The 20,731-nt window shown below is 34.0% G+C and overlaps 1 protein-coding gene and 1 long non-coding RNA gene across 4 annotated transcripts in view; both read left to right on the top strand.

Annotated features, from left to right (window-relative positions):
• Window positions 1–10,730: 10,730 nt before the first annotated feature.
• Window positions 10,731–12,949, top strand: LOC125852767 (putative disease resistance protein At3g14460). 3 transcript variants are annotated; one of them, XR_007445055.1, is made up of 3 exons: window positions 10,731–12,625; window positions 12,719–12,800; window positions 12,896–12,949. XR_007445055.1 is itself a non-coding variant. In XM_049532460.1 (2 exons), exon 1 carries the CDS (start codon window positions 10,796–10,798, stop codon window positions 12,593–12,595), a length of 1,800 nt encoding a protein of 599 aa, XP_049388417.1. In that variant the 5' UTR covers window positions 10,731–10,795; the 3' UTR covers window positions 12,596–12,625; window positions 12,719–12,943. The 3 variants fall into 3 exon arrangements, 1 of the variants encoding a protein (XP_049388417.1); XR_007445056.1 differs by having other exon boundaries at window positions 12,904–12,922; XM_049532460.1 differs by having other exon boundaries at window positions 12,719–12,943.
• Window positions 12,950–13,227: 278 nt separating this feature from the next.
• LOC125852769 (uncharacterized) overlaps window positions 13,228–20,731 on the top strand; it is a 9,341-nt gene continuing 1,837 nt past the window's right edge. The window contains exons 1-2 of the long non-coding RNA XR_007445057.1: window positions 13,228–13,345; window positions 13,523–13,794. This is a non-coding gene — a long non-coding RNA (uncharacterized LOC125852769). The remainder of the gene's footprint in view (window positions 13,346–13,522; window positions 13,795–20,731) is intronic.

The following is a 20,731-nucleotide window of genomic DNA, read 5'->3' as shown; positions in this document are numbered from 1 at the left end:
TTATATCTACTAACCATTTATTTCATATGTAAATAAAATTTATAATCACATCATTATTTTTTAAAATTTATTATTTTCACCGACATAAAATTTATTATTCTCACCAACATAAAGTCACTTTAACTCACACCAACCGATTGTTGAGTAATAAATTTATTTTATGGCCTTAATAAGTGCACATTTATATTTTTATGTGTACGCTATTAGTATTTAGCTACATATTTCCTATCAACTTTGTTTAAAGAGATAATATTTATTTTGTGACTTTGCGTTGTCTTGGAAGCCTTATTTTTATTACCCTTACAAACATTATTTTTATGAAGTGCATTCTATAATGCTTCCAATTTATTTTATGTTCACTAAACTAATATTGATGTATGTTTTATTTGATAAGATTGTGTTGGTGAGATTGGTGGAACATATATAGAAGGAGAGGTTCCTAAAGCGGTGCAACAAGCATATCGTAATCGCAAAGGAAGAACATCACAAAATGTCTTATGTGCTTGTGATTTTGCTATGAGATTTACCTTTATTGTTGCTGGTTGGGAAGGTATTGAACGTGATAGTAAAGTACTTGAGAATGCACTTGTTGAACCAACGTCACAATTTCCATTTTCGCCATATGGTAACTTTAAATTACATCCTTAGAATAAATATTATTTATTTACACAAAGCTGTCTCATTTACGTCACATATGCTTTTAGTAATTCATTATAAAATGTTTGTTGGTAGATAAATATTATGTTGTTGTGTCACGCCCTGAGCCTACACCCTGGGCGGTTGGCACTCGAAGAACATTGCTAGCCTCGAGCGAACCCTTGGTCTGGCTTATTTACTCAGCGGAAGACTTAAACAGTAATACCATGATCATATGAACTTACTCAAATAACTTAGTTAGATAACTTAGAATGTTTAAGAGTCAACATTCAACTTGGCCAAAATGGCAACTCAAGTCTTAACATATGAAATGACAATGTAAAGACATCCGACTACTAACTGTCTATGAAGCCTCTAAAACAAAGAGGGATGTCGGGACAAGATCCCCGATCATCCTAATATCTGAAAGACTAGAAAGCGAATAAAAGAGTCCTCCGGAATGCAAGGAGGCTCACCACTGACTCTGGAGTGCTCAACTAGATCAACGGCACGCTGGATGCTGATCCTGGTTACCTGCGTCTGCATCATAATAAGATGCAGGCCAACTGGCATCCGTACATTGAATGTACGAGTATGCGAGTTGGAATGCTAAACAACAACTTAAGCTTGAAAGGATCTTAGAGAAACTGGAGAACTTACCTGGCTCAACTCAACTCAACATGACTGAACTCATTTCAATATAAAGCAGTTTAAAAGTATGTGCGATATATAGAAAAGTTGTTTAAAAACATGATATCAACTCTGAGTTTATGCAACATACAAATAAATTTGAGATGTATTTACAAATACAATAAACTGATGTATATAAAAATACAATAACTTCTGTGGGAGTTTTTCTAACCGATAACCATCACTTAAGAGCTATAGTGATGATACATCGATCTATCTCACGTTGCCAGCGCATCCTATACCCGGCCAAAGGTATAGGACCTGAACCGCCTAATGGATCCACTAGTCTATTTTGAAAGGGGTTCATCTAAATAGTATGACCCTTTTCTACCCATGATGGCTACATGGTTTAAGGGGGCTGATAGTTGTATGAACTCTTCCTCATCAGTGCTCAATACTACTCCCTAAAATATACTAGCTCTTATGTTTTAAAAACATACTTCTTCTGTGATTTGAGATTAGTGCTCAAAACTTAGCTCAAAGGCTATCTTGGAAATCTCAGTTTCCCTGCTTGCTTCATTTAGAAAGTTAATACTCTTTTCTGAAAACTAGCCCGAAGGCTCTTTGGAAATCTCAGTTTTCATTCTTATTTAAATGTGAAAACATTTTAAATCTCTTTGGGAATACTTAGTCCCCATATACTTTTGAAGAAATGAACTTCAAACTTTACTCTTTACTCTTTACTCAACTTGAACTTTAAGTCTTAAAACAAAGTTAAAAGCATTTGCAAAAGACTTCTTGAAAAGACTCTAAGAATTTCTTAGACTTGGCTCTTGACTTTCCTTGAATTTAAATTTAGGAATTCAAGGTTATGATTTATGTTTCTGGATGATTTCTAGATGTTTAGAAGTCATTTAGAGTATGTAGTTAGAATCAATGGAAAGTGTTAATACACATTAGAATAACTTAAACGAACTGAATGATGAAAACTGGGTGAAAAACGACGATTTGGGCGCGCATCCGGGGCGCGCCACGCCAGCCCCAACCTTTCTGAGGCTCTATTCTGGCGCACTGCTGGCACGCTGCCCCAGCCCCTCAGGCGCATCTAGGGCGCGTCGCACCAACCTCCTTTCAGGCAAAATTCTGACGAACTTTTGCTCTCGTTTTCTGATCCTAAATCATTTTAATCCGATTCTTTTTCTCAATTTCACTTTAGATTTATGTACCCAAATCATATACACAAGGATCTAACTCAAGGAACTCAAGAACTAACAACTTAGTCATCAAGAACTCCTAAAACTCAACTCATGTTCAAGAACGAAAGTAATTCAAGAACCACATTCAATAACATTCAAAATCCAATCTTTTTGAGATGAAATCGCTGAATCAAACATGCTTGGCACGTGGGTGAACGAACCCAACGTTGAGATAGACTCACATACCTTAATTGATTGAATCCTCGGCGAAATTCGCAAGCAATTCCTTACGACGACGACGAATCTAGCTTTTTCCTCCTTTCTCCTTTCTTGCGTTCTTCCTCCAAAACCCTAGTTCTATTTGGTAAATGTCTAAACTGATCTAATTCAGCTTAGATCCCTAATTAATTACCAAAAACGAATTAAAATAAAAGGGTAAGGAAAAGACCAAACTACCCTTTAAAATCCGGATTGGACATTTCCTTAATCCAACAGCCCAACTTCCAAAGGGCATATCTCACTCATACGAACTCGGAATTGCGCAAACTTGGCGGAGTTGGAAAGATCATTCCAAGAGCTTTGTAACCATACCTGGAAGTACACCTAACTCATCCTGAGATAGGAGTTATGATCATTTGAAAATGACCAAAACTCAACTTTACTTGCTTAAAATTTTCCAGATTTCCCTTATACTTTCCAAAAACGAAAATTTCCAGATTTAAACTACAATCTAATTATTTCTAGATGCGGGATGTTACATGTTGATGCTGGTTTCCGAAACACAAAAGGATTTTTAGTTCCATACAAAGGACTACTCTATCATTTGCAAGATTACCAGGAAGTGAAAGAGAGCCTCAAAATCCCAAAGAACTGTTTATTATAGGCATTCATCTCTGCGCAATGTGATTGAACGGACTTTTGGAGCTTGGAAAAATAGATTTAGAATACTGAAACAATGTAGTGTTATATAATATTTGCGAGAATACCAAAGTACTGATGAAATATTTATGGTCTAAGAGCATGAAATATAGTTGCGGATGATATTGACCAACAAAATGGCTCAAAGTAACAATGTTAGTTCGTCTTCTCGGTCACATGATCGAGAAATGCAAGTTCAACGTGAGGAAATTGTCCGTACTATGTGGGAGAATTATATTAAAGACTAGTACACTACAATTTATGTTCAATTTTTTTTATTAAATTAAAGTTAGATGCAATTACTTAAGTGGAGAACAAATAGCTTTGTAATAATTTATTATGCGATTTTATAAATTTTTGTTTATTTGATAAGATTGAATAAACAATTGGGGCTATTTTAATAGTTTTACAACTTATGAGATTTTTATGTTTATGAGAAAATATACAACACAAAAATTCCATATCGTATGTCCAAAAAAAACTTCAATTTCATCTCATGATACCATATCATGACACCATATCGCATATAATTATTGCACTCTTAATTTATTATTATAAATTAACTTAATTTGTTATTGTAAAATAAATTTATACCATCAACGTACACAATATGAAGTCATCAAAATTTCAAAAAAGAAAAAGATACTGCAAATTAACATGACTCTAAGCTAACACTTAATTTGCTATTTTAAAGAAAAAAAATGTAGGTATCAACTTCATTGTTAAATTGTTCAAAATTAATAATGTTTTTTGATAATCTATCGCTAAAGACTATATAAGCAGGAGGTCTCAATGGGAAACTGGCTTAAAATTAAATTCAAAGCCGTGTGGACCTTTTTTTTTTCTTTTCTTTTTTCATGACTTATTTTTTATTAAATTATTTCATATAGGGTCGGAGTCAGATGGAATGAAAGAAACCCCTTTTGATAAAAAAATATACAAATAAATAATTAAAATTAATTTTTACATATATGTAGTAGATGTTGAATCCTTTTTGACTTTTTTATGTGGATACTACTTCTTATTTTAGATTCCTTAATAAATATTTTGATTCCGCTACTGATTTCAAACGACTAAAAATGGAATTATATATATATCTTCTTCTCATTGCATCTACATCTTCATTTTTTCTCCTTGTATGGTGCATTGACTTCTCTTAGTTTTCCAAGATAATTTACATGTGGCTTATTATCTAACAGAACCCTTCTCTCTCATAATTTCCTTAGTTGTCTAACAAGTTAAATGCTTATTTTAACAATTAGGTTTTCCTTATTCAATTGTATAGTGAAATCCAAACACCATGTTAAAATTTTCAAATCTTGTTTAATTAGGAATTGCCGGAATCTCAAAGAGCAGATGCTGTAAGCAGCATGGTGTATGAGGCAAATGCTAGACTGAGGGATCCTGTATATGGTTGTGCAGGGTCAGTTTTCCATCTACAAAAGTAAGTAAGTGAGTGATCTCCAAGCACAATTGGCAAAGGCACAAGCTCAGGTTAACTTAAGTATCCTATCTTGATTTAACTGATGACATTGATGTTGACAGTGTATGTTGTTGATTGACATGGTATTATTGATGTTGACAGTGTATGTTGTTGATTGACATGGCAACATCCTAATAAAACANGTTGACAGTGTATGTTGTTGATTGACATGGTAATATTGAGGGCTGGTTTCCATTCAGGCAACTCAGCTAATTAGCATATTCCACCAAAAGAGTTTCAGTTGTGGACTGTGTAATCAGTGAAAAGTTCAATGTTTGTAGGCACAAGACTTGTCAAGTTTGCCATTACTGCTTCTGGTGATGTTTCTTGCTCGAGGTCAACTCCGACATAGCACAAACAGTTCCTTGTCTATTCAATGATTGGTCATCCAATTGTTAATATGTGCTTCACTGGTGATATTAGGAAATGATTTGTTTGAAGTTAGACCTTATGCGAGCTCAATTGAAATTTTTATTCATAGCGTAGCTTCCAATTCAACATTAACCCGAAGGTAGGAGGTGTTGCAATGAGCAACCATTAGTACTGCCCTCATTGAAAGGGTAATTCTTTTCAAGGCTATATTTATACATCTTTTGAAAATATTGATAAAATCTAAATGGTTAGTTAAAAAAGAGACATTTGCATAAATCAACCTTGAAGATTATGAAGACAAAAGTAGAAATTTTGATTACATTGCGAAAGAGATAGCTAATATGTGTTGTATGAGGGCTCCTAAGGCCATGAGTTCTAGGCTGCAACAACTTTGCTTTTAGTTGAAATGTTGTAAATGATACCGTAAAACCAAACAATAAAAAGGTTATACAATTACAACAAATGATACAATCTATTCAAACACTCCAGCTTCAAGGTTCATCATTTTTTTTTATTAAACCATTTTACGAGTTCAGAATCCAATTTTATCCACCTATATCATTTCCTGATTATAATAGGAATTCACAAAAGAGCAGCAACTTCTCAAATTGAAATGAGCCTTAATATAGGGGAATGGATGTAGAGAATTCATATAGTCAATGCCAACTGATTTAGGATTGAGGTCAAATTGATAGTGAAATTGGAGAATTATCATCTCCACTTGATGAGGATCGAAGCACCTAAGTTGCGTAGACTCTTCACTTTCGATGCCTTACCCGTGTCGGATTCTCCAAAAGTAGAGTACTTTTGGAGAATCCGACACCCATGTTGACATTTTTGAAGAGTCCGAGCAACATAGATAAACGCAACGTATAAAATTTTTCACTCGGCAGTCAGTTCCGGAATCACTTTGTAGTGAAATAATATGTCGATTGGGCAAGAGTTGTAACACTTCTTTTACATTTGTTTTCAGATTGGTTTATTTGAGTGTGAATTTTCTTGGTAAGTGCAGATCATAATCATCTTGAGCATGACCCACCCAATAATTCAAATCCTACTTTCTTAGAATTATATTACTCATTTCCTTTATATAATGGTGGTGTTCACCAATAATAAATTATTATTGTATGGAATTTGATACTCAAGTCAAGAAAGAATAGAGTTTAAAATATAACAAAGTGAAGAGGGAGACAGCTAAGCTGTGGAAAATTGCTATCTTTTTGAAAAGAGAAAAAAGATTGTTCCTCTTTAGTTTTTTTTTTTTACATGTTTTTTGCAAGCTTTAGTTATTCATTCTTAAATAAAATTTTCACCTTATTTAGCTTAAATATTTGTGTGTGCATTCCATGATTGTGCGGTGTGTTTTTAAAATTAAACTTTCATCTTATTTAACTTAAAAATAAAACTTCCATCTTATTTAGCTTAAAAATAGAATTCCATCTTATTTAACTTAAAAATAAAACTTTTATCTTATTTAGTTTAAAAATAAAACTTTCATCTTATTTAGCTTGAAAATAAAACTTTCATTTTAAGTTTATTAAATTAAAAGAAATTTTATTATTAAAGTTATCTACATTTTAATTGATATATAAAATATAATTTTTAAGTAAGTAATAAACTATTTAATTAAAAATATGTAATTTAGTAGTGGATTGAACATTTTAAGAGAAATCAAAATATAAATAAACATAAGAATTAGGCAAATAAATTCAACTTATAATGTATTCATAAATAAAAATTATATTTATAAAATGCAATTTTTTAATAGAAAAATATAATATCATAAAAACAATGAATAATTAAGGTTGTGAATATCATCATAAATATTGTTAAAAATTATGTTAATATACATGAATGTATAAAAGATAGTTTAAGGGAGGTATGTTTGTTATTTTACATACTTTATCCCATAATAAGTTATGTTGGATTACTATTCCACCCCAGGAGGATTAACTTATCCCAAGACTAATTGTTAATCCTGCGATAATTTATCCCAGCCTTTGCAGCCAACCAACGAATTAAAGGGCACTAAAAAATTATTCCAGAATTAATTCCTTTTATCCATCACACCAAACGACCCCTTATTCTTAAAAATTATGTCATGCATATTATTTGACTATGACAAACTAATAAATCAGCAGAACTAATTCTTTCATAACCTATCACATGATAATTAATCTTAACATAACTTGTCCTCAATTAATCCAAAAGTCATACTTTTGGAAATGAGAAAAAACCACTGGCAAAAGAGAGAGAGAGAAATCAGTGATCATTCATATTTGCAAATTACTCTTTATCATTCAACAGGTAAAATAAAGCTCTTACTAAAGAAACAGGACAGTGATCTTCTCCAAATTCTTATAGTCATTTTGTGGTTTCCTATTTTGATTTGCAGATTTCAGAAATGGNTTGAAATGATATGATTTGATAAGATTTAAATGCTCTGTTCGATTTTGAAATGCTTCTACTGATTACAAGAAAAAATATAAATGGGAGTAGACCTTGATGAATCCCGGAGCTAACGGCGGGATCGTTAGACCTGGTGCACCTTGTAGTTACTGATTACTGATAAAGCCCTTGCTAATGGGAAGGTAGAACTAGTATTCTGGTATTGATATCACTCGAGTAGGGATCTACTGATATGAATATATAACTCCTTTATGAGGAGTTCACTGTTATTGGTTACTTCTTAAAGAGAAGGCCACACTGATTACATGATTCATCCTTGGAAACCTCCCAGCTATAAGATTTGATATGAAATGTTTTTCTGAGTTTACTATTAAGTATTTACATTGATTTTGCTTATATGAGGCACATAAAATTATTATACTAGCATGTTTTCTGACTCGTCCCTCATTAAAATGGTTGTGGTTAAGTATTATTACTCACTGAGCAAGCATCTCACTCCTCACTAATTGTTTTTACAGAGAATTCAGGTGGTATTGAAGAGGATTTCATTAACTAGTGTGTGCATTGGTAGCATCTGGTGAGCCTCGCATTGCTTCGCGTGGCAAGAGAACTATTGATTTGCTATGTTTATTTAGTTTCTTTTAAAAACTCTTAGAGTCGCTCCATTTGTCATTCCTTTGATTTGAGTCAAGATTAGTCCTTCAAATTGTAGTCAAGTGACTAGTTTGGAACTTTTTCCGTAATTTGGAGATGAATTGGTTTTACTGCGTGACAATTTGATCATTGATGGATATTATATGGTGGTTTATAGTTGCTATTAATTGTGTTGTGAATTTCTGAGACACGTAAAATCCAGGATAGGCCTAAAAACGAAGGAAACTCTGCTCGATTTTCTGTAAAATTCTGGTGAGGCTTGCTTTGGGATTCTCCCCCCTAGCGCCGGTCATGATCCTTAATTGGGTCGTGACAGGGTCGCCACTCTCCAATGCATTTATTATCCAAGATACATGTGAATAACACCATATACATACATATACATGTATCTAGTGTATATTTAGTGTGATTAGCATGTATCTGGGATACATGACAAATCTCGCTCTCCTCTCTCCCTATTTTAGTCTATGTGGCAGTAAAAAAAAAAGTATATTCAAGTTTATTTTCCTCAATATCTGGTAGGAAATTCTTAATTAATGGTAAGATACGTAATGTTTTGAAAGTATAAGTAATAATAATATATATGATAGTAAAGTATGTCTAATTACGTAGTTTTTCCTTAATACTATATGACATTTTAAAATTTCTTTTATTAACAAGTATCAGACTATCAGTCTATAATATGTAAGTTTGATATTAATGTTGCTTTAGGGTTTAATGTTATTTGGGTCTTTGCATATAAATAGGTAATTTCTTTGAAAGGTGATGATATGGCTAATGATCGATGTGATTTTTTTTTCCGAGAAAGGTAACATGTACATTCATCAACACACAATTAACTCTGCCCATGTGACGGTTACAAAGTATAGTCGATCTCAAACTGAATATTTGCTAGCGTTCCGTGAATAAATCATCTCATGTTGTGCATGCATACCTCGAATTTAAACTCTGATCTCTCTCATAATTATCATCCCACTTGATTAAAACTCTGATATGGAAATACATGAAGAATCTCGCTCACATCATTATTTAATTTCATAAAATTGATTAGGGTGGGGTCATTTAGAATTTGGCAAGTCTTTCTTTGGTGGAGACTAAGACTGGCAATTGGACCGGTTTTTTTTCGGTCCGGTCCAGTTGCGGTCCGGTTCCCGTACCGATAAGTCCGGTACCGGTTGAACCGGTAAGGAACCGGTCTTATAGGTACCGAAACCGGTACCAAAACGGAACCCGGATTTTTATCTGATTGATCTGGTTCGGTAAGAATCGGTTTCGGTCTGGTAAGAACCGGTTCCTGTCCGGTTCAACGGTCAATTTAATTTAATTTTTTTTTAAAAAAGTTGAACGTTATAAAGCCGTTGGGCCCTTTTAGCCGTTGGGCTGGGGCCCAAAACGGCTCCAAACAGCCCCCAGCCCTCTCTACCCCTTAACACTATAAATATACCCATATTTTTTCATTTAAATCACAAATTAACAAACTATTTCATTAATATCTTATAAAATCTCTTAATTTTCAATCTCTCATAAATTCATAATTATTATTTTGTGATATTGACTTGGAGTTCAAATTTCGGAGATTTATTTGAAGTAAATCGGAAGCTTCAATTGGCATCTCTCAATTCCGGCTTTGGTTATACGTCTACTTTTACGTAGACGTTCGGTACATTCGTTCCAACTTTAATTTTTTCATTTGTTTATTAATTAAGTTATTTTATTTTTTTGTTATATTATCTTTACTTGTTTTTCATAATATTAATTATGAAAAACTTGAACATGAATTTGGAAAAATATAGTGGTAAAAGACCAATGTCGGAAAGAAAAAATAATAGGGGAGGAGGAAGTAGTTCTAATTCTAAAAATTTGCCACCTCCTAGATTTAGAATTAACACTAATGATTATACTCATGTTGATGAAACTTCTTTTACACGAGACTCACGACCTATTGAATTTAATTTCGAAAATGAAGTAGATCATGAAACTTTAAATAGATGTTTTACTAATTTTGAGGAAGAATTAGATGAGGAAGTACAAATAAATGAAGAAGATGATGAGACCCCTACCCCTACTAGTCCGGCTATCGAATTACTGAAACAAGATGAAGTCCCCTCTTTACCTACTTTTTCAAAGACCGCTGTACGTGTTAAAAGATCTTTAGTATGGAAATTTTTGGTACAAAATGAGGAAAAAACTACTGTTACTTGCACGAAATGTAAATTGATCATGAAACATGTAACTACGGGTACACAAGGGGGAACAGGACGACTAAGAACACATTTGAGAAAGTGTAATAAAGAATTTGCTCGCCTAGATGATATAGAAAGGGCTAATAGAAATGGAATACCCAAACCAGAAAATTCTATGGGAGTTGGAGGTTCTAATATGGTTCAAAGTGTATTAAATATGACTAACTCGGCTAGCCGAAGCACANTTGTATGGATCTCTATCAATTCTAGGGTTGCAACATGTGGTAGATAGAAGGGAATCTCTGAAGGCAAACATGAGGGAAAAGAAACATGTTGAAAGGTTATCTTTGGAGTGGAGCGGAAGTAATGCTGACAATTCACAAACTGAAAGAGACATACTTGATGAGCTACAACCAAATACAAACATAGAAGAACTCCGAATCACTGGCTATAGAGGAACAAAATTTCCAAATTGGCTAGGTGATCCTTCATTTCATAAGCTAATAGACTTGTCTCTTAGCAACGGCCAAGACTGTGATTCCTTGCCAGCGCTTGGACAGCTTCCTTGTTTAAAATTCCTTACCATTAGAGGGATGCATCAAATAACAGAGGTGACTGAAGAGTTCTATGGTATTTCATCCTCCACAAAGCCATTTAATTCTCTTGAGCAGCTTGAATTCGCAGAGATGCTGGAGTGGAAGCAGTGGCATGTACTGGGGAAGGGAGAGTTCCCTGTACTTGAGGAACTTTCGATTGATGGTTGCCCAAAGTTGATTGGGAAGTTGCCTGAAAATTTTTCTTCTCTGAGAAGATTGAGGATATCAAAATGCCCTGAACTCAGTTTGGAGACACCTATCCAACTTTCAAATTTAAAAGAGTTTGAAGTTGCTAATTCTCCTAAGGTTGGAGTTGTTTTTGATGATGCTCAATTGTTTACGTCTCAACTTGAGGAAATGAAACAGATTGTTAAATTAGATATTACTGATTGTAAGTCTCTTACCTCCTTACCTATTAGCATTCTGCCGAGTACCTTGAAGAGAATAAGAATCTCTGGTTGTAGGGAACTGAAATTGGAGGCGCCGATCAATGCTATTTGTCTGAAGGAATTGTCTCTAGTAGGATGTGATTCACCTGAGTTTCTCCCAAGAGCACTCTCTTTGAGTGTAAGAAGTTGCAACAACCTTACAAGGCTTTTGATTCCTACTGCCACTGAAACAGTCAGTATTAGAGATTGTGATAATCTTGAAATACTTTCAGTGGCATGTGGGACTCAGATGACATCATTGCATATTTACAACTGCGAGAAGCTGAAGTCGCTGCCAGAACATATGCAACAACTCCTTCCATCTCTTAAGGAACTGAAACTGGTTAATTGTTCACAAATAGAGTCCTTTCCTGAAGGAGGATTGCCCTTCAATTTACAACAACTTTGGATCTCCTGTTGTAAGAAATTGGTGAATGGCCGAAAAGAGTGGCATTTACAGAGACTCCCCTGTCTCAGAGATTTAACTATCCACCATGATGGTAGCGACGAAGTGGTTCTTGCTGATGAAAAATGGGAGTTGCCTTGCTCTATTCGAAGGCTTAGCATATGGAATCTGAAAACATTAAGCAGCCAACTTCTCAAAAGCCTCACCTCTCTTGAGTACCTATTTGCTAATAATTTACCTCAAATGCAGTCATTGCTGGAAGAAGGGCTTCCTTCCTCTCTTTCTGAGCTAAAATTATTTAGCAATCATGATCTTCATTCACTACCGACCGAAGGTCTTCAGCGTCTCACGTGGCTTCAACGTCTAGAGATTCGGGATTGCCATAGTCTCCAATCTCTTCCCGAATCAGGGATGCCCTCTTCCCTTTCTAAGTTGACCATCCAACATTGCTCTAATCTCCAATCTCTTCCCGAATCGGGGTTGCCCTCCTCCCTCTCTGAGCTGCGCATTTGGAATTGCTCTAATGTCCAATCTCTTCCCGAATCGGGGATGCCTCCTTCTATCTCTAATCTATATATTTCCAAATGCCCATTGCTCAAACCACTCCTAGACTTTAACAAGGGGGATTACTGGCCAAAAATTGCTCATATTCCCACCATATATATTGATTTGGAATCCCAGTAATGATTTAAAAAAATGGTGCTCTGATAAATTGTAAGTTAAAATTCTTTATTTTTTCATTTATTTTTCTGATTACTTCCCTTTTCTTGCTTGTTGATTTTTTTCCTTTGTTAAATCCTTGAGCAGCACAAAGCGTCTATTGCCACTGTGAAGCTGAGGAATTATCTTTGGATCGGGATGAATTTAATTTTAGATGACAGCAAAAAAGGTGATAAACCGAAAGCTGGTATGTGTAGGAATTGAAATTATTTGCTTCGGAAAGTTGATAGCACTTCATGTATTCTTGTTCTTTCCGTTTTTCAGTGAGTTAGTTGATCAAAGGACTAAGGAGAATGGAGGTTTAGAGTAATGCACATGTTTAACTCTTGATTTTTGATATTTCTACTGAGAGAGCTCAAACGCACACGAGACAGAAAGCTTGTCTTCCCATAACTTAGCATCTAAAAGCAGGGGTGAAGCCACCTTCGGCAGAAAATTATATTATTTATACATGGTTAAAATAATATATGTATATATAGTAGATGTTGAACCCCCTTCGGCTACTTCATGTGTCTATTTCTACAGATTTTGAACCTACTTATTGAAAATTCTGGCTCCGCTTGTGTCTAAAAGCCTAAGCATATCTTAACTTTATTATCTGATCTCAACTTAACCATCTTTTTTCTTTCTTTCGACAGTTGTGCCAAAATTCTCTACTGAATAGACAAATATCAGCTCATATGTGATCTGTCAGCAGAGTGTAGGTGAAGAAAGGTACTTTATCTTTTCTCTCGAATTTCACTTTTCTTTCATCAGTCTGAGAAGGAAATATTGATCAAGGAGTTTTTCGCGTATGAAACTCTGATGTTTTTTCACTGCTCCAGCTGCACTTCAAAATTGAGAAACTGTAATTGCTCAAATCCCCATTGTATCATTTTGTGTCTTCAACAGGTAAACATGTTTACCGTGAGATTTCCTTCCAGCAGTATGTCTAAAATGTGCTTCTCTGGCTCAAAGAATGACTTACGCTTGAAATGCTTAACCTGCATTTAGATCAGCAGTGTTACAAGGTCAAGTTGATATGTCCAGATGGTGTCGTGCTCGATTTTGGTAATACTTCCATCCTCGATATTGCTCTATTGTGCGGTAGTTTGAAGCATCAAATGGAATTTTATTTTGTATGTATGATGTTATTTCAAGTTATGCATAAGATCTTTGTTAAGGTGAAGTAGCAAATATTGCTATGTTGTCCTTGAGAGTGTTCAGGATTGAGATTTATAAGTGTAATTGCAAAAGACAAAGTTGGACCGCTTTATAACGACGGACATTTTTTGGCTGCTATAGCAAATGATTGTTATTGTTACACACCATAATAACATTTGACGTTCAGATCTTATTGGCGGTTATTTTTGATAAAAGAAATAGGCAAGAAGTCATTTTTCTCCAACTTCTTTTACGTTGCTGAAGAAAACAAATTATACTTGAAACTAGTTGTATTGTACCTACAAAGAATTAAACTATCTCGGTATGCATGGGATCAAAATTAAATGTAATTGTATATTTGTATTTAAGTGGATTCGCATGTATTTGAGATACATAACAAATTTCGCTTGCCCCCATCCCCTCTCTCCCATCTGGATCTGTAATACCCTATATTAAAATAAGGGCATATTTGTCATTTAGCTCTCATATAAAAAAAGAAAAGATCAGAATTTTTTTTTAAAAAAGGGCTGAAAGCCCTAACAGAAGCAGCAGCAACGCTGCAACTTCAGCGATCAAAAGAAAAAAAAAAGACTCTTCTTGTTCTAGAGTGAGCGAACGAACGAAGGAGAAAAATAAATTTAAATTGAAAGCCTTAGTTCTCAAACTAAAGAGAGGTGGAAGAAGAAGAAGAACGAGAAGAAGGTAAGTTTCTTAACTTAGTCTAAAGGTTGAATTTGTATCTTCCATGACTAAAAGATTGGGAATTGGGAAGTTGAGAAACATGGGTTTAGAAGAAAAAGAGGAAATTTATTTCATTCTTATGAACCAAGTGAATATAGTCAATGATTTGAACTGTAAACTTTGGTATTGGGCTTGTATGCAATAAGAGTAATTGGGCAGTAAGGTTAGGTTGATCTTTTTACCGTGAGAATTGACCAAGAAGAGATTAATGTGTGTGATTAAAGCACTAATTAAGTGATTGGGCAGATTTCGAATCAGCCATGAAACCTCTAGGGCTGGGTTTTTTAAATGTAGTATGAATTACCTAAATGAAGGAGTTAACACGAAATTGTTATAAATGTGATTATAGATTGACCAAAGGAATTCGTACGGAGTAATCAAGTGGCAAGCTTGGTAACTCAACACAAGTACTGTGAGTAGTAATCTTACCACAATTTGTATTTCACAAATTTCATGATTTTTACATGGTTTATAAAGTAAATGTGTTACCGACTGTTTTGAACTTGCATGTGGGACAAGTCTTTTACTGGATATGATACTGAAAAGATTATTTGAGATGATCTTATTCTTACAAGATATGATTACTGTTATTGAAAAGGTTTTACACTTATTTGAGAAATAGTATTTTGATAAGTGATTGTTAAACTTTGAAATGATATGATTTGATAAGATTTAAATGCTCTGTTCGATTTTGAAATGCTTCTACTGATTACAAGAAAAATATAAATGGGAGTAGACCTTGATGAATCCCGTAGCTAACGGTGGGATCGTTAGACCTGGTGCACCTTGTAGTTACTGATTACTGATAAAGCCCTTGCTAGTGGGAAGGTAGAACTAGTATATTGTTATTGATATCACTCGAGTAAGGATCTACTGATATGAATATATAACTCCTTTATAAGGAGTTCACTGTTATTGGTTACTTCTTAAAGAGAAGGCCACACTGATTACATGATTCATACTTGGAAACCTCCCAGCTATAAGATTTGATATGAAATGTTTTTCTGAGTTTACTATTAAGTATTTACATTGATTTTGCTTATATGAGGCACATAAAATTATTATACTAGCATGTTTTCTGACTCGTCCCTCATTAAAATGGTTGAGGTTAAGTATTATTACTCACTGAGCAAGCATCTCACTCCTCACTAATTGGTTTTACAGAGAATTCAGGTGGTATTGAAGAGGATTTCATTAACTAGAGTGTGCGTTGGTAGCATCTGGTGAGCCCCGCATTGCTTCGCGTGGCAAGAAAACTATTGATTTGCTATGTTTATTTAGTTTCTTTTAAAAACTCTTAGAGTCACTCCATTTGTCATTCCTTTGATTTGAGTCAAGATAAGTCCTTCGAATTGTAGTCAAGTGACTAGTTTGGAACTTTTTCCGTAATTTGGAGATGAATTGGTTTTACTGCGTGACAATTTGATCATTGATAGATATTATATGGTGGTTTATAGTTGCTATTAGTTGTGTTGTGAATTTCTGAGACACGAAAAATCCAGGATCGGCCTAAAAACGAAGGAAACTCTGCCCGATTTTCTGTAAAATTCTGGTGAGGTTTGTTTTGGGATTCTCCCCCTTAGCGCCGGTCATGATCCTTAATTGGGTCGTGACAGGATCGCCACTCTCCAATGCATTTGTTATCCAAGATACATGTGAATAACACCAGATACATACATATACATGTATCTAGTGTATATTTAGTGTGATTAGCACGTATCTGGGATACATGACGAATCTCGCTCACCTCTCTCCCTATTTTAGTCTATGTGGCAGTAAAAAAAAAAGTATATTCAAGTTTATTTTCCTCAATATCTGGTAGGAAATTCTTAATTAATGGTAAGATATGTAATGTTTTGAAAGTATAAGTAATAATAATATATATGATAGTAAAGTATGTCTAATTACGTAGTTTTTCCTTAATGCTATATGACATTTTAAAATCTCTTTTATTAGCAAGTATCAAACTATCAGTCTATAATATGTAAGTTTGATATTAATGTTGCTTTAGGGTTTAATGTTATTTGGGTCTTTGCATATAAGTAGGTAATTTCTTTGAAAGGTGATGATATGGCTAATGATCGATGTGACTTTTTTTTCCGAAAAAGGTAACATGTATATTCATCAACACACAATTAACTCTGCCCATGTGACGGTCACAAAGTATAGTCGATCTCAAACTGAATATTTGCTAGCGTTCTGTGAATAAATCATCTCATGTTATGCATGCATACCTCAAATTTAAACTCTGATCTCTCTCATAATTATCATCCCACTTGATTAAAACTCTGATATGGAAATACATGAAGAATCTCGCTCACATCATTATTTAATTTCATAAAATTGATTAGGGTTGGGTCATTTAGAATTTGGCAAGTCTTTCTTTGGTGGAGACTAAGACTGGCAATTGGACCGGTTTTTTTTCGGTCCGGTCCAGTTGCGGTCCGGTTCCCGTACCGATAAGTCCGGTACCGGTTGAACCGGTAAGGAACCGGTCTTATAGGTACCGAAACCGGTACCAAAACGGAACCCGGATTTTTATCTGATTGATCTGGTTCGGTAAGAATCGGTTTCGGTCTGGTAAGAACCGGTTCCTGTCCGGTTCAACGGTCAATTTAATTTAATTTTTTTTTAAAAAAGTTGAACGTTATAAAGCCGTTGGGCCCTTTTAGCCGTTGGGCTGGGGCCCAAAACGGCTCCAAACAGCCCCCAGCCCTCTCTACCCCTTAACACTATAAATATACCCATATTTTTTCATTTAAATCACAAATTAACAAACTATTTCATTAATATCTTATAAAATCTCTTAATTTTCAATCTCTCATAAATTCATAATTATTATTTTGTGATATTGACTTGGAGTTCAAATTTCGGAGATTTATTTGAAGTAAATCGGAAGCTTCAATTGGCATCTCTCAATTCCGGCTTTGGTTATACGTCTACTTTTACGTAGACGTTCGGTACATTCGTTCCAACTTTAATTTTTTCATTTGTTTATTAATTAAGTTATTTTATTTTTTTGTTATATTATCTTTACTTGTTTTTCATAATATTAATTATGAAAAACTTGAACATGAATTTGGAAAAATATAGTGGTAAAAGACCAATGTCGGAAAGAAAAAATAATAGGGGAGGAGGAAGTAGTTCTAATTCTAAAAATTTGCCACCTCCTAGATTTAGAATTAACACTAATGATTATACTCATGTTGATGAAACTTCTTTTACACGAGACTCACGACCTATTGAATTTAATTTCGAAAATGAAGTAGATCATGAAACTTTAAATAGATGTTTTACTAATTTTGAGGAAGAATTAGATGAGGAAGTACAAATAAATGAAGAAGATGATGAGACCCCTACCCCTACTAGTCCGGCTATCGAATTACTGAAACAAGATGAAGTCCCCTCTTTACCTACTTTTTCAAAGACCGCTGTACGTGTTAAAAGATCTTTAGTATGGAAATTTTTGGTACAAAATGAGGAAAAAACTACTGTTACTTGCACGAAATGTAAATTGATCATGAAACATGTAACTACGGGTACACAAGGGGGAACAGGACGACTAAGAACACATTTGAGAAAGTGTAATAAAGAATTTGCTCGCCTAGATGATATAGAAAGGGCTAATAGAAATGGAATACCCAAACCAGAAAATTCTATGGGAGTTGGAGGTTCTAATATGGTTCAAAGTGTATTAAATATGACTAACTCGGCTAGCCGAAGCACACATTGCACATATAGTAAAGAAAAAGATCGTAGAGAATTAGCTAAAATGATTGTTGTTTATGGTTTGCCTTTTTCATTTCCTTCACATCCTGGTTTTATTCAGTATATTCAGGAATTGTATAACCCAGATTATGAAGGTATTCCAAGAAGTACAATTAAAAGTGATCTTTTTAAATATCAAAAAGAATATTGTCATTTTCTTCATTGTTTATTTGTTTATTATGATGGTAGATTATCTATTACTTCTGATATGGGACGTAGTCCTAATGGTAATGATTATTTTACAATTACTGTCCATTGGATTGACCATGAATGGACCATGCAAAAACGAATATTAGGATATAAATATGTTGAAGAAACTAAAACCGGTTCTTATATAGCAACAAAAATAAGCTCTATTTTACAATTTTATGGAATATGTGATAAAATAATGAGTGTCACTTTAGATAATGCTTCTAATAATTTAAAAGCAGTTGATTATTTAAAATGTAGACTTTGTCCAATTGATAATGATTCTTTTCATATTAATTGTGCCGCACATGTGTATAATTTGATAGTAAAAGATGGTATTTCTCAATTTGGAATTTCTTGTGAAAAAATTAGACTTGCTTGTAATTGGATTTTTAAAGCTAAAATAAAAGCTAGAATTACAGAATTTAAAAATCGTTGTAAAGAATGTGGACTTGAATATAGAAAAGTTCCAAAAGAAGTATGCACTAGATGGAATTCTTTATTTGAAATGCTTCAAGTTGCTTATATTTATCGAGAGCCAGTACAATTAGTTTTTAATGCTCATAATGCGGACCCGAATTTGAGAATTGGCTATGAAGATTGGGAAAATACAAAAGAACTTACTGAATTTTTAAGTGTTTTTTATAAAGCAGCAAATGCTGCTTCTGGTCAATATTATCCAACTATTTCTTCTGTTTTAGTAAATATTTGCGCTATTTCATCTGAATTTACAAAATATAATGGAAAAGATCGATTTGAAGATTCCCTTGTTTTTATGATTGAAAAATTCAAAAAATATTTTTTCCCTATTCCTCAAATCTATTTGACTGCTACTACTTTCAACCCAAATTACAAATTAAAAGGTGTTGAAAGAATGGTTGAAAAGATTTATGTAAATTTAGAAATTAAAGATGATGAAACTCCTAGTGTTCAAGATTGTAAAAGTAAAATATATATAAAAGCTAGAGAGTTATATAATACATATAAATCTATGGAAAAAAATATTCCAATAGTTGAACCTCCATCTTGTAAACCTAGAAGTGATGATACGGATGATTGGATGGATGATTATCTTGAGCTTGAATCATCTACTAATAATGATTTTGATTTATATTTAATTAGGCACGGGAAAAGATTAGGCAGGAAGAAGGACAACTTCAAGCTCCAATATTAGTATGGTGGAAGAATCGTGAAAATCAATTTCCGACCCTTGCTAGGATTGTTCGAGATGTGCTAGCGATTCAAGCATCATCGGTCGCTTCGGAGCAAGCTTTTAGTGCGGCGAGATTTATGATTGGAGATCATCAATATTCATTAGCAAAGGATAGTTTGGAAATATCAGTGTTATTTCGAGATTGGGTCAATGCCGAAAGAAGAAATACCGGACTACCACAATTAAATAGCCAAATAGAAGACGAAATAGATGAAATATTTGGTGATAATAGTGATGATGGCATGGAAGCAATGGAAGAAGAACGACAAATACAAGTTCCAAAAAATGTTTCTTTTGAAATGATACAAAAGTTACGAAAAGATTTTAAAAAAAGTTTCAATTGTTAGTACAATAATTAATATTCAATACCTAGATTATGTACTCTTTGTCTCTTTCTAATATTTATGTTGTACAATTTATTTATTTGAATAAATATACGGCTAATCGCCTTGATTTTTTTAAAAAATAGTCTCTTATATTTAATCCAAGTCATTTTAGANNTTGAGAAAACTTGGTGGCGTTGGAAAGATCATTCCACAAGATTCGCAACCATAACTGGAACTACTCCTAAGTCATCCTGAGCTAGGAGTTACGATTGCTCAAAGTTGGCCAAAAATTCACTGATTTCCATACTTAGCCAAATTTCCGAAACTTTAAAATTCTTTCCAAAAATGAAAATTTCCAATTCTAAGCCTCTTCAATTATTTCACATTGCCGGATGTTACAAACACACAATTAACTCTGCCCATGTGACGGTCACAAAGTATAGTCGATCTCAAACTGAATATTTGCTAGCGTTCCGTGAAGAAATCATCTCATGTTGTGCATGCATACCTCGAATTTAAACTCTAATCTCTCTCATAATTATCATCCCACTCGATTAAAACTCTGATATGGAAATACATGAAGAATCTCGCTCACANCAAATCGGTTCCTATCCGGTAACTAAGGGACCGGACGGAACCTTTGGAAATTTCCGGTAAAACCGGTCCTGTTGATCCGGTCCTGTCCAATTGCCAGCCTTAGTGGAGACTCTCAAAACAACG

This window comes from Solanum stenotomum, unplaced genomic scaffold (assembly GCF_019186545.1).
Source record: "Solanum stenotomum isolate F172 unplaced genomic scaffold, ASM1918654v1 scaffold5027, whole genome shotgun sequence".
NCBI classification, from domain to species: domain Eukaryota; kingdom Viridiplantae; phylum Streptophyta; class Magnoliopsida; order Solanales; family Solanaceae; genus Solanum; species Solanum stenotomum.
This window is presented reverse-complemented; position numbering and strand designations above follow the sequence as displayed.